This window comes from Rhinoraja longicauda, chromosome 5, assembly GCF_053455715.1.
Source record: "Rhinoraja longicauda isolate Sanriku21f chromosome 5, sRhiLon1.1, whole genome shotgun sequence".
NCBI lineage: Eukaryota > Metazoa > Chordata > Chondrichthyes > Rajiformes > Arhynchobatidae > Rhinoraja > Rhinoraja longicauda.
Window position 1 is genome coordinate 83,229,574 of NC_135957.1, and position 14,015 is coordinate 83,243,588.

General features: G+C 44.2%; 1 protein-coding gene across 2 annotated transcripts in view; it reads left to right on the forward strand.

Annotated features, from left to right (window-relative positions):
- The window catches only part of qrsl1 (glutaminyl-tRNA amidotransferase subunit QRSL1), a 44,299-nt gene that overhangs the window by 9,551 nt on the left and 20,733 nt on the right, over window positions 1-14,015 (forward strand). Inside the window, exons 3-5 of one of the 2 annotated variants that reach the window (XM_078399857.1) lie at window positions 941-1,039; window positions 8,231-8,327; window positions 11,084-11,254. In XM_078399857.1, the coding sequence (XP_078255983.1) occupies window positions 941-1,039; window positions 8,231-8,327; window positions 11,084-11,254 (367 nt within the window). The remainder of the gene's footprint in view (window positions 1-940; window positions 1,040-8,230; window positions 8,328-11,083; window positions 11,255-14,015) is intronic. The other variant, XM_078399858.1, reaches the window with a different exon arrangement.

A 14,015-nucleotide genomic window follows, 5' to 3' on the forward strand; every position in this document is an offset into this window, starting at 1 on the left:
TAGAACATTGGAAAACCACGATTTCTAGGGCCACTTCCTTGAGTAATCTGGGGTGCAGACCCTCAGGCCCTGGGGATTTATCTGCCTTCAGTCCCAACAGTTTACCTACTATCATTTCCTGATTAATGTGGATTCCCTTCAGTTCCTCCCTCCCACTAGATCATCTGTCCCCTACTTCTATGTTATCCCACTTTCTCATCCACTCCCTCTGCACCAGGGGCAATTTACAGATAATAATAATAATAATAATAATAATAATGCATTACATTTATATAGCGCTTTTCAAACACTCAAAGACGCTTTACAGGGATTACTAGAACATAGAGAAGAAAATAAATAGATAAATAAGTAAACGAACAGAAAAAGGAGACAGAAGGTGAGGTGACGGTCAGTGGTTGAAGGCAGTGCTGAACAGGTGAGACTTCAGTGATGTTTTGAATGTGGTGAGTGAGGAGGAGTCTCTGACGGTTTGGGGTCAATTAACTCTCAATCCCACACGTCTTTGGGATGTGGGAGGGAACCGGAGAACCTGGAGAAAACCACACCCAAGGTCAGGATTGATTCTGGGTCTCTGGCGCTCTGAAGCAGCAGAGAGGGACAAAGTATGAAGTAGATGTGCAAGGCAAGTCTTTTATACAGAGAACGGTGGGTGCCTGGAATGTGCTGCCCAGGATGGTGGTGGAGGCAGACACTGAAGTGGTGTTTAACGACTTTAGATAGGCATATGGATATGCAGGGAAGGGAGGGAAATGGATTATGTGCAGCCAGGTAAGAGTTTGTCTTGATATCATGTTCGGCACTGACATTTTGGGCCGAAGGGCCTGTTCTTGTGCCAATTTTGTTCCAATTTAATGTTTCATATTCCTTAATTCTAATTAATAAAAATTTTTGATCAGGTAATCTGTGTGTCGTTGTATTAACATTATTTTTTAATACCTAGGAAGTCCTTTGGGTGCATTGGATGGAGTTCCATTTGCTGTTAAAGATAACTTCAGCACTGCTGGTATTGAGACCACGTGTGCATCAAATATGTTAAAAGGTAATGGCATTTTTGGAAATCATAGTCATAGAGTCATACAGTGTGGAAACAGGCCCTTTGGCCCAACTTGCCTATGCCGACCAAGATGCCCTATTTACACTAGTTCCACCTGCCTGCGTTTGACCCATATCCCTTTAAACCTTTCCCATCCATGTACTTGACCAAATGTCTGTTAAATGTTGTTATGGTGCCTCCCTCAACTATCTCCTCTGGCAGCTCGTTCAACATACCCATCAAAGAGTGTGAAAACGTTGCCCCTCGAATTCCTATTACATTTTTGCCCTCTCACCTTAAAACTATGTCCTCTGGTTCTTGAGTCCCCCACTCGGGGTAAAACATTCTGTGCATTCAACCTATCTATTCCCTTCACGATCGCCCCTCGTCATCCTGTGCTCCAAAGAGTATCGTTCTCGTCTACTCAATCTCTCCCTGTAGCTCAGCCTCTCGAGACCTGGCATCATCCTCATCTTGTGTTTGTTTGCAGCAAACCAATTGAAATAAATAATGATGGAAAATATGGCATCATTTAACATTAGTACTTAGTAGTTAAGTGCGGAAACAGGCCCTTCGGCCCATCAAGTCCATGCTGACCACCGTTCACACATTCACACTAGTTCTACGTAATCCCACTTTCACAACACGCTAGCAGCAATTTACAGCAACCAATTAACCTATAAACGAATCGCCCAGAGGAAGCCCACACGGTCACTGAGAACGTACGAACACCACACAGGCAGCAGCCGAGGTCAGGATCGAACGCAAGTCTTTAGTGCTGTGAGGCAACTGTGCCGCCCTAACCTATTTTAATATTTATGTAATGCCTTCAATGACTTCTGTATTCTGTGTGGATGAATATTCTGTCAAACATCTACTCTTGAGAATTACTGCATGCCTCAACAATTTTACATTTGATTTATCAATGTTCCCCTGAGTGGTGCCTGCTCTCAAGAAATTACATTTCATTCAGAAAATGCTGCAGCCTACATTTTTGCCTCTATAAATTCCATCATTCCTATCTCTAGATTTTTAGGATTTTTTTTGACGGTTGATTAGATTTGTTTTATTTAATCACAAAAGGATACAAAGTGCTAGAGTAACTCGCCTTTCTCAACAAAACCTGGTGAGTAATTCCAGCACCTAATGGCCTTTGGTGTAGTAACCAGCATCTGCAGTTCCCTGTTTTTATGTTTTATTTAACTGTTGCTTGATTAAAGCATAGTGACCCTAGCCTTTAAGGAGCCTCGGTCTACTGAGTTACAGTGAAAAGCTTTGTTTTGCATGCTATCTAATCAGATCAAATATACTACCAATGAATACAATCAAGTCTCAGGGTGTTTAGTTTAATGTCACCTGTACTGAGGTACAGTGAAAAGCTTTTGTTGCGTGCTATGCAGTCAGCAGAAAGATAATACATGATTACAATCGAGCCATTTACAGTGGACAGATGCATGATAAGGGAATAACGTTTAGTGCAAGGTAAAGCCAGCAGAGTCTGATCAAAGATAGTCCGAGGGTCACCAATGAGGTAGATTATAGTTCAGCGCTGCTCTCTAGTTGTGGAAGGATGATTCAGTTGCTTGATAACAGCTGAAAAGAAACTGTCCCTGAATCTGGAGGTGTGCGTTTTCATACTTCCATACCTTTTGCCTGAAGGGAGAGGGGTGAAGAGGGAGTGGCCAGGGTGCGACTCGTCCTTGATTATGCTGCTGGCCTTGCCGAGGCAGCGTGAGGTATGGAAGGGAGATTGGTTTGTGTGATGGGCTGAGCTGCGTCCACAATTCGCTGCAATTTCTTGCAGTGTTGGATGGAGCTGTTCCCAAACCAAGCCGGCCCACAATGGTGGTGTCATCTGCAAATTTGAAGATTGAATGCACAATGCAGCATAGTGACGCACAAGAGACCTGGGTTCGATCCTGACAACAGGTGCTGTCTGTACAGAGTTTGTACGTTCTCCCTGTGACTGCGTGGGTTTTCTCTGGGTGCTCCGGTTTCTTCCCATATCCCAAAGACCTACGGGTTTGGAGGTTAATCGCTTCTGTAAATTGCCCCTAGTGTGTAGGATAGTGCTAGTGTACGGGGTGATTGCGGGTCACCGCTGACTCGTTGGGCCGAAGGGCCTGTTTCCATGCTGTATCTCTAAACTAAAGTAAACTTAAAAAATCAAACTCAAGTTCAAAGGGAAAAATACAGAGTGCAGAATATAGTTCTCAGCATTGTTGTGCATCTGTTCCATGGGCAAAGTCTAATGTCCGCAATGGGGTAGAGGTGAATCAGACAGCACCCTAGCTAAAGGAAGGAAGGAGGGGAGTGTGAGGATAATTGATCAAGGGATGGAAAAGGTCATGGTGTTACGCAGATTTATTATACAGAATCAAGAGTTCCAACTCTTTAGGGACGGCACGGTGGTGTAGTGGTAGCGTTGCTGTCTTACATAGAAACATAGAAAGTAGGTGCAGGAGTAGGCCATTCGGCCCTTCGAGCCTGCACCGCCATTCAATATGATCATGGCTGATCATCCAATTCAGTATCCTGTACCTGCCTTCTCTCCATACCCCCTGATCCCTTTAGCCACAAGGGCCACATCTAACTCCCTCTTAAATATAGCCAATGAACTGGCCTCAACTACCTTCTGTGGCAGAGAATTCCACAGATTCACCACTCTCTGTGTGAAAAAAACCTTTCTCATCTCGGTCCTAAAAGACTTCCCCCTTATCCTTAAACTGTGACCCCTTGTTCTGGACTTCCCCAACATCGGGAACAATCTTCCTGCATCTAGCCTGTCCAACCCCTTAAGAATTTTGTAAGTTTCTATAAGATCCCCCCTCAATCTTCTAAATTCCAGCGAGTACAAGCTGAGTCTATCCAGTCTTTCTTCATATGAAAGTCCTGCCATCCTTACAGTGCTTGCAGCGCCGGAGACCCAGGTTTGATCCCGACTACGGGTGCTGTCTGTACGAAGTTTGTATGTTCACCCCATGAGTTTTCTCTGAGGTATTTGGTTTTCTCCCACAATTCCAAAGACGTACAGGTATGTAGGTAAATTGGCTTGGTAAATGTAAAAAACTTGTAAGATAATGTTAATATGTGGGGATTGCTGGTCGGCGACCACCCAGTGGACCGAAGGGCCATTTTCTGCGCTATATCTCTAAACTAAACTAAGTAAATACTCCCTTCCTCCACATCTTTTCTGTTCATAGAGGTATAAAGTATCCTGTCAACAGAGCGAGCTCTTAGGTGCAGGGATCGTCAGTTCACTTGACAGTCTTGCTGCTGCTTTACGCTGCCAGAATTAATAAGAAGAAAACACTGAGCACAACCTTCTATTTCTACCATAAAGAAGTGTTGTTCAAGGTTTCCCTCTCCCCTGACTCTCAGTCTGAGGAAGGGTCTCAACCCAAATCGTCACCTATTGCTTTTCTCCAGAGATGCTGTCTGACCCGCTTTTTATGTCGATCTTCTGTTGTTAAATGTTGCTTGTTACCTTTGTGGTGACGTGCAAAGATTAAAGCAAAGATTAAAGCATCTTGTGAGTCTTCGGTTTTTAGCATGAAATTGCAAGTGCAATATATAAATCTATTTTCCAAATTGTTCAGTTCTTTCTGAAAGCTATTTCAGAGACTGCACCATCTTGGAGCGTTTTAATGAATAGGGCTGTCAAGTGCATGTCACGAGTTAATGCATGTGGTGTGTTAACCTCTGTGCAAGTGTTGGCGGCTAATTAAAGGCTGGAGCTACCAGAAGACCAGGGTTCCCAGTGACAGAAGGGATGTGAGCTTGGCAGATCTGAGAGGGATGCTTGAAAATATTCTGAGAAATTGCTGCAATCGGGTCCACCAACCCGCACATCTTTGAACGATAAAAACATCTAGATTTACTTTCTAGTTGACGTCTGGAACATGGGAGGCTGGGGGGGAGAGACATGATAGAAGTTTATACAATATGAGAGACACAGACGGGGAGGACGGTCAGCACCATTTCCCCAGGGTGGAAAATATCAAAGAAAAGAGGGCATAGCTTCAAGGTGAGAGAGGTAGTGTTTAAAGGAGAAGTGCAAGGCAAGTTTTTTTATCTAATGGTGGGTGCCAGGAACAAGCTTCCCAGGGCAGATATGATAGAGCAGCATTTCTCCACCTTTTTACCCTTGCGGAACCCTTGAAATCATTTTCATGTCTCAGGGAACCCCTACATAAAAATTATTAGATATCTTTATTCAGTCAGAGAGTTGTAAATCTGTGGAATTCTCTGCCTCAGAAGGCAGTGTAGGCCAATTCTCCGAATGCATTCAAGAGAGAGCTAGATAGAGCTCTTAAGGATAGCGGAGTCAGGGGGTATGGGGAGAAGGCAGGAACGGGGTACTGATTGAGAATGATCAGCCATGAACACATTGAATGGTGGTGCTGGCTCAAAGGGCTGAATGGCCTACTCCTGCACCTATTGTCCATTGTCTATTAATCTCTTTCTTTCTCTTTGCAAACAGAAGAACTTATCTTGTGGGGGGGGGGGGGGGCGTGGGGAGAGAGGGGGGAAATAGACAATAGGTGCAGGAGGAGGCCATTCGGCCCTTCGAGCCAGCACCGCAATTTTTATACTTTTCATAAACTAACAAAAACGTACATAAACACTAACTTTTCATAACCTAACAAAAATAAACATAAACATACTTAAATTTTACAAATTCATATAACATCCCTAAATGATGGGCAAAAATGACTAAATAACGTGGGTGAATGAGGGACTACATGCACGCCAGGATGCACAGACTGATGGAGACCGTGCATGCGTCTGTACTCGAGTGAGTCACTTGATACACAAATCCATCACGTACAGCTCCTTTCCACTGACCAATATATTCCCTCTGTAAGAAAATAACTGCAGATGCTGGTACAAATCGAAGGTATTTATTTCACAAAATGCTGGAGTAACTCAGCAGGTCAGGCAGCATCTCAGGAGAGAAGGAATGGGTGACGTTTCGGGTCGAGACCCTTCTTCAGTCTGAAGAAGGGTCTCGACCCGAAACGTCACCCATTCCTTCTCTCCTGAGATGCTGCCTGACCTGCTGAGTTTCTCCAGCATTTTGTGAAATAAATATATTCCCTATGATTATTATACTTTTAAATGATATAACAGGTTGAAAACTTTATTATAATGCCCCAAAATTTCCCAAGACTATGCCGTATATGTGTGTAATAAAATTACGAATATGAAATTAAACACAAAAATGAACCAAAAATGCATTTACATATGATTAGCCTATTTATCGCTATTTCTCTCGGAACCCCTAGCGACCTCTCGCGGAACCCTAGGGTTCCTGGGAACCCCGGTTGAGAAACGCTGTGATAGAGTGTTTAAGAGGCTTTTAGATAGGCACATGGATAGAACATAATAATAATAATAATAATAATGATGCATTACATTTATATAGCGCTTTTCAAACACTCAAAGACGCTTTACAGGGATTTCTAGAACATAGAGAAGTGAATAAATAGATAAATAAGTAAACGAACAGAGAAAGGAGACAGAAGGTGAGGTGACTTTCAGTGGTTGAAGGCAGTGCTGAAGAGGTGAGACTTCAGTGATGTTTTGAATGTGGTGAGTGAGGAGGAGTCTCTGACGGTTTGGGGTAGTGAGTTCCATAGGGTGGGAGCAGCGATGGAGAAAGCCCTGTCCCCCCAGGATCTGAGTTTGGTCCGGATGGGGGGGGGGGACAGGAGATTGGCAGCAGCAGAGCGGAGGGTGCAGGTGGGAGTGTGCCTGTGGAGGAGGTCAGTCAGGTAGGATGGGGCCAGGTTATGGAGGGCTTTGTAGGTCATGAGGAGGATTTTGTATTGGATTCTCTGGGGGATGGGGAGCCAGTGGAGTTTGTAAAGGACGGGGGTGATATGGTCACGGATCGGGGAGTGGGTGAGTAGACGAGCAGCGGAGTTTTGAATGTATTGAAGTTTACTGATGATTTTTGAGGGTGAGCTTTTTTTTAAACTTTTAGGCGATTTGTTTTTAGTCAAGCTGTTAAGCTTTTCTATAATGGACTATATTCGGTTAAGTTGATGAACAGGCAAAGATCTGAGAAGCTTTCAATATATAATCAACAATGTGCCCTGCATAGTTTAGTTTGGTTTATTGTCATGTAGAATGAGGTACAGTGAAAAGCTTTTGTAGCATGCTGATCAATCAGTTGAAAGACAATACCTGATTACAATCGAGCCATCCATAGTGTACAGATACAGGATAAAGGGAATAATGTTTAGTGCAAGATAAAGTCCAGTAAAGTCTGATCAAAGATAGCCCAAAGGTCTCCAATGAGATGGATAGTAGCTCAGGACTGCTATCTAGTTGTTGAAAGGATGGTTCAGTTGCATGATAACAGCCTGGAAGAAACTGTCCCTGAATTTGGAGGTGCATGTTTTCACCTTTCTGTACCTCTTGCCTGATGGGAGAGGGGAGAAGAGGGAGTGATCGGGGGTGAGACTCGTCCTTGGTTATGCTGGTGGCCGTGCCGAGGCAGCGTGAGGCGTAAATGGAGTCAAAGCATACTGCAATAAATAAATAAATCTTCATTATCTCAATCATTGTGTATCCATTTCTCTTTGGAGTTCAGAATATAAAATAGTTTCACAATCTTTGAAATACTAACTTTGAAATATTAAATCCATAATGTCCCCCTTGTGGAATTTTGTTAATTTGACTCTCAGTTTTGAAGATAATCGAAAGAAAGCTCAAATTAAGCAGCATGTTTTATGGCACTATAGACAAAAATTGAAAGCATCATAACTTTCAAGCAGACATTTTATGCTGGAAGTGATTTAAAAAGCTAATAACAAATAACTGAGGATGCTGGTTTAGCAAAGAGAGACACGCAATGCTGGAGTAACTCAGGCAACCCCTCTGGAGAACATTATTTGCTGTTTCTTCGTGATCGATGTGCTTGATCTGACTTCAGTCAGAGTAATGAACTAGTCTGACAAACTGAAGTAACAACATCTGCAGTGTGTGAGGCTGTGTTTTAACTTTTCAGACTGATGGATTCAGATTTGATCAATTGTCAGATTATCAGAGCAGTTCATGTACTAACGTCATTCTTAAAATAATTATGTCCTGACAATAGATTTGATTCCATCGTTTCAACTCGCAGTAATTGCACACATGATACATCGCCTCATGATACATTTACGAAGGCTATGCTGTTGCTTCCAGGTTACGTTGCTCCTTTTAATGCCACAGTGGTGCAGCGGTTACTAGACCAAGGTGCTGTTCTGATGGGAAAGACCAATCTTGACGAATTTGCAATGGGGTAAGGACATTTCATACCTTGTTTACCTGCTGAAATGCTCTTTGTGGATGCTTATTAATCCGGTGAAAGGCCTGCATAGAGTGGATGTGGAGAGGATGTTTCCACTAGTGGGAGAGTCCAGGACCAGAGGCCACAGCCTCAGAATAAAAGGACATACCTTTAGAAGGAAGATGAGGAGGAATTTCTTTAGCCAGAGGGTGGTGAATCTGTGGGAATCATTGCCACAGACGGCTGTGGACGGCAGGTCAATGGATATATTAAAAATGGAGATTGACAGATTCTTGATAAGTAAGTGTGTCAGGGTTTCTGGGGAGAAGACAGGAGAATGGGGTTGAGAGAGAAAGATCGATGTGATTGAATGACAGTGGAGTCGATGAGCCGAATGGCCTGATTCTGCTCCAATGACTGATGAACGTGGTTTTTACAACATAGAACAGTACAGCACAGGCCCACAGCAATGTCTGTGCCGAATATGATGCCAAGATGGTGCCGAACATGATGCCATGATGCCCTTAATAATCTTATCGAAACGTATAAGATTATTAAGGGGTTGGACACGTTAGAGGCAGGAAACATTCCCAATGTTGGGGGAGTCCAGAACAAGGGGCCACAGTTTAAGAATAAGGGGTAGGCCATTTAGAACGGAGATGAGGAAAAACCTTTTCAGTCAGAGAGTTGTGAATCTGTGGAATTCTCTGCCTCAGAAGGCAGTGGAGGCCAATTCTCTGAATGCATTCAAGAGAGAGCCATGATCACATTGAATGGCGGTGCTGGCTCGAAGGGCCGAATGGCCTCCTCCTGCACATATTGTCTATTATCTAAGACCACATTGAATGGCGGTGTTGGCTCGAAGGGCCGAATGGCCTACTCCTGCACCTATTGTCTATTGCCCAACTTTTATTTGCTTGCGCATAATCCATATCCCTCCATTGCCTGGATATCCACATGTGCCTATCCAAAAGCCTCTGAATTGCCACTATCGTATCTGCCTCCACCACCAGTATTCCAGGGACTCGCCAGTCTCTTGTGTAGGAAAAAGGTTGTCCCGCACATCTCCTTTAAACTTTGCTCCTCTCACCTTAAAGCTATGCAGTCTGGTATTTGTGATAACATTCCTTTGAGAATTTGTTTTCATGCATGCCTGGATTCAAATCTAATTTGATCTATAATTTTCCAGCGCACCTTTAAATATTTTCAAAATGGAAAACTTTACAGAAAAAAGAGCTAGTTTTAAATGAATTCCCGAGATTGAAAAGAGAAGGCAGTGATCTTTTGGAATGGAATTTGCTGGTTATCTTTAAATTAAAATCCACTTTCAGGAACTCATCTGCAATTATCCTCGGGGTTTGTTTGAACTACTGTCCCCGGAAAATATGTGAACAGGATCAATAAAGTTGGCAGATAAGGGATGTGGTCAAATATGACTGAACAGTATGGCACCAGAACATGGTTAATATTTACATTAGCTGGAGTTCTTGTATTGATTCTTCCAATTTGCTGGCATAAATCCATTTGAAGATCTGAGGAACCCTGAGATGATGTATACCCCATACAGAAATACAATCTGCTCAAACTCTTAAGTACAATAGATAGAGCAAACGTAGAAACATAGAAGCCAAGGTGAAGAATATGGTTCTGAGCATTGTAGCGTATCAGTTCCGTAGACAAAGTCCAATGTCCACAATGTGGTAGACAATAGACAATAGGTGCAGGAGGAGGCCATTCGGTCCTTCGAGCCTGTACGCACCGCCATTCAATGTGATCATGGCTGATCATTCTCAATCAGTACCCCGTTCCTGCCTTCTCCCCATACCCCCTGACTCCGCTATCCTTAAGAGCTCTATCCAGCTCTCTCTTGAATGCATTCAGAGAATTGGCCTCCACTACCTTCTGAGGCAGAGAATTCCACAGATTCACAACTCTCTGACTGAAAAAGGTTTTCCTCATCCCAGTTCTAAATGGCCTACCCCTTATTCTTAAACTGTGGCCCCTTGTTTTGGACTCCCCCAACACTGGGAACATGTTTCCTGCCTCTAACGTGTCCAACCCCTTAATAATCTTATACGTTTCGATAAGATCTCCTCTCATCCTTCTAAATTCCAGTGTATACAAGCCTAGTCGCTCCAGTCTTTCAACATGGTAGAGGTGAATCGGACAGTATCTTAGCTAATGGATGGACTGGCTTCCTGGAATGGCGCAGTGGAGTGGCGCAGTGGGGAGAACTGCTGCCTCACAGCGTCAAAGAATTGCTTCGGTCCTGACGTGTGGAGTTTGCACTTTCTCCTTGTGACCCTGTAGGTTTTGGCCGCATGCTCCGACCGATTACCCGCCCATGCACCAAAGACATGGATGTTGTAGGTTAATTGGCTCTAGTGCGTAGGGAGAGGATACAGAAGTGGGATAGCAGAAACAGTGTGAACGATCGGTGGGCCGAACGGCCTGTTTCAATTAAGAAATGAAAGGTGCTGAAGTAACTCAACAGGTCAGGCAGTGGCTCTGGAGAACGTGAATGGGTGACGTTTTGGGTCGGGACCCTTCCTCAGACTGAAAACAGGCCTGTTTCCATGCTGCGCCTTTCAGTCAATAACTGATGAGCTGCTGTACCCAAGGGTTCTGCCCTGGTCCCTTGAGAATGATCAGCCATGATCACATTGAATGGTGGTGCTGGCTCGAAGGGCCGAATGGCCTCCTCCTGCACCTATTGTCTATTGTCTATTGCACCTATCATTGTGGCCATGATCATTTTGATTCTCCAGGAGTGGGAGTGTTGATAGCATCTTTGGACCAGTGCGGAACCCTTGGGGATATTCTGAACAGTACAGAGGACGGCATGTAGAAGACCGAGACGCGGAAGACTCCAACTGGGTCATAGTGGGCGGCAGCTCTGGAGGCAGTGCAGTCGCTGTTGCTTCATGGACTTGCTTCGCGTAAGTATTCCAGCGTCTGTTTTCTTTCCTTCACTTTTTCCCCAACATCATGAAGTATATTTTTACACGCAGCTTAAGCAATGAATTGGAAATATCAAAATGTCATCTTTTTAGTTTAGATTAGTTTAGAGATACACCGCGAAAACAGGACCTTCGGCCCACCGGGTCCGCGCCGACCAGCGATCCCCGCACACTAACTCTATCCTACACACGCTAGGGACAATTTACAATTCTACCAAGCCAATTAACCTACGAACCTGTACGTCTTTGGAATGTGGGGGGAATCCGGAGCCGCGGTGCAGGTCACGGGGAGAACGTGCAGACGAGCACCCATTGCCAGGATGGAACCCGTGCCTAAGTCGCTGTAAGGCAGCAAATCTACCATCGCGCCACCGCGCTGTCCATCTGTTGAAAATTTAAAAAAATTGTCCCTAGTGGGTATAGGATAGTGTTAATTTGCGGGGATCGCTGGTCGGCGCGGACCCGGTGAGCCGAAAGAGCCTGTTTCTGCGTTGTATCTCTAATAAAAGGAGTAAAACCTTTGGGCTGGGAGTTAAACTGTCTTTTGGCAATGTGCTTAGGAGTGTAGTACGCACCTGGAGTACTGTGTGCAGTTTTGGTCTCCAAATTTGAGGAAGGATATTCTTGCTATTGAGGGCGTGCAGCGTAGGTTTACTAGGTTAATTCCCGGAATGGCGGGACTGTCATATGTTGAAAGACTGGAGCGACTAGGCTTGTATACACTGGAATTTAGAAGGATGAGAGGGGATCTTATCGAAACGTATAAGATTATTAAGGGGTTGGACACTTTAGAGGCAGGAACCATGTTCCCATTGTTGGGGGAGTCCAGAACAAGGGGCCACAGTTTAAGAATAAGGGGTAGGCCATTTAGAACTGAGATGAGGAAAAACTTTTTCAGTCAGAGAGTTGTGAATCTGTGGAATTCTCTGCCTCAGAAGGCAGTGGAGGCCAATTCTCTGAATGCATTCAAGAGAGCGCTAGATAGAGCTCTTAAAGATAGCGGAACGGGGTACTGATTGAGAATGATCAGCCATGATCACATTGAATGGCGGTGCTGGCTCGAAGGGCCGAATGGCCTCCTCCTGCACCTATTGTCTATTGTAGCAGCCTCCTATCCAAGATAACTATCCAATGCTGCTTATCTAACCAGCTGATTTCTACATAGTCTTATTAATAGATCCCGCAATCTAGGAGCAACCTTTCATTCTATATAATTTTTAATTTCTTGCTACCATGCACATTTATTCTTACCCATGGGATTTGTATGTTCATAGCGATGCATAGTTAGTTGTCCACATGAAATCGTGCTTGGGTGCTGTTGATGAAACAGCTTTATTCTTATCACTATGTTATAGACATTCAGAGCTATTTAGAGTCACTTGTAATCCCAAAGCAGCTCTGATTACATCAATAGTAATCAGGCTGTTTTAGAACCAATATCGATAATATAACTTGTAAGAAGGAACTGCAGATGCTGGTTTAAACCAAAGATAGACACAAAAAGCTGGAGTAACTCAGCGGGTCAGGCAGCATCTCTGCAGAGAAGGAATGGGTGACGTTTCGGGTCGAACCCTTCTTCAGATGGGTTAGGGACAAGGGAAACAAAATATGTCAAATTTCAATCAAATTTCAATCAAATTCAATCAAATTTCCTCAAACTCAATTGCGACAAATCTGAAATCATCATCATTGGTCCAAAAATGCTCACCAAATCCACCCAAAACTTCATCCTCAACATTGATGGTCTCCCAGTATCCACCTCCCCTCACATCTGGAATCTTGGAATCATCTTTGATCAAACCCTCTCCTTCGACAAACACATCAAACACATCACAAAGACAGCCTTCTTCCACCTCAAAAACATTGCCCGTCTCCGTCCATCCCTCTCCTCCACAGCTGCAGAAACCCTCATCCACGCCTTCGTCACCTCCCGTCTGGACTACTGCAACAGCCTCCTCTATGGCGCACCCTCAAAAATCATCAGTAAACTTCAATACATTCAAAACTCCGCTGCCCGTCTACTCACCCACACCCCGATCCGTGACCATATCACCCCCGTCCTTTACAAACTCCACTGGCTCCCCATCCCCCAGAGAATCCAGTACAAAATCCTCCTCATGACCTACAAAGCCCTCCATAACCTGGCCCCATCCTACCTGACCGACCTCCTCCACAGGCACACTCCCACCTGCACCCTCCGCTCTGCTGCTGCCAATCTCCTATCCCCCCACATCCGGACAGGGCTTTCTCCATCGCTGCTCCCACCCTATGGAACTCACTACCCCAAACCGTTAGAGACTCCTCCACACTCACCACATTCAAAACATCGCTGAAGTCCCACCTGTTCAGTACTGCCTTCAACCACTGAAGGTCACCTCACCTTCTGTCTCCTTTCTCTGTTCGTTTACTTATTTACTTATTTATCTATTTATTCATTTCCCTATGTTCTCTAAATCTCTGTAAAGCGTCTTTGAGTATATGAAAAGTGCTATATAAATAAAATGCATTATTATTATTATTATATAGACGGTGATGTGCAGAGATAAAGAACAATGAATGAAAGATATGCAAAAAAGTAACGATGATAAAGGAAACAGGCCATTGTAAGCTGTTTGTGGGGTGAAAATGAGAAGCTGGTGTGACTTGGGTGGGGGAGGGATAGAGAGAGAGGGAATGCTGGGGCTGCCTGAAGTGAGAGAAACCAGTATTCATACCACTGGGCTGTAAGCTGCCCAAGCAA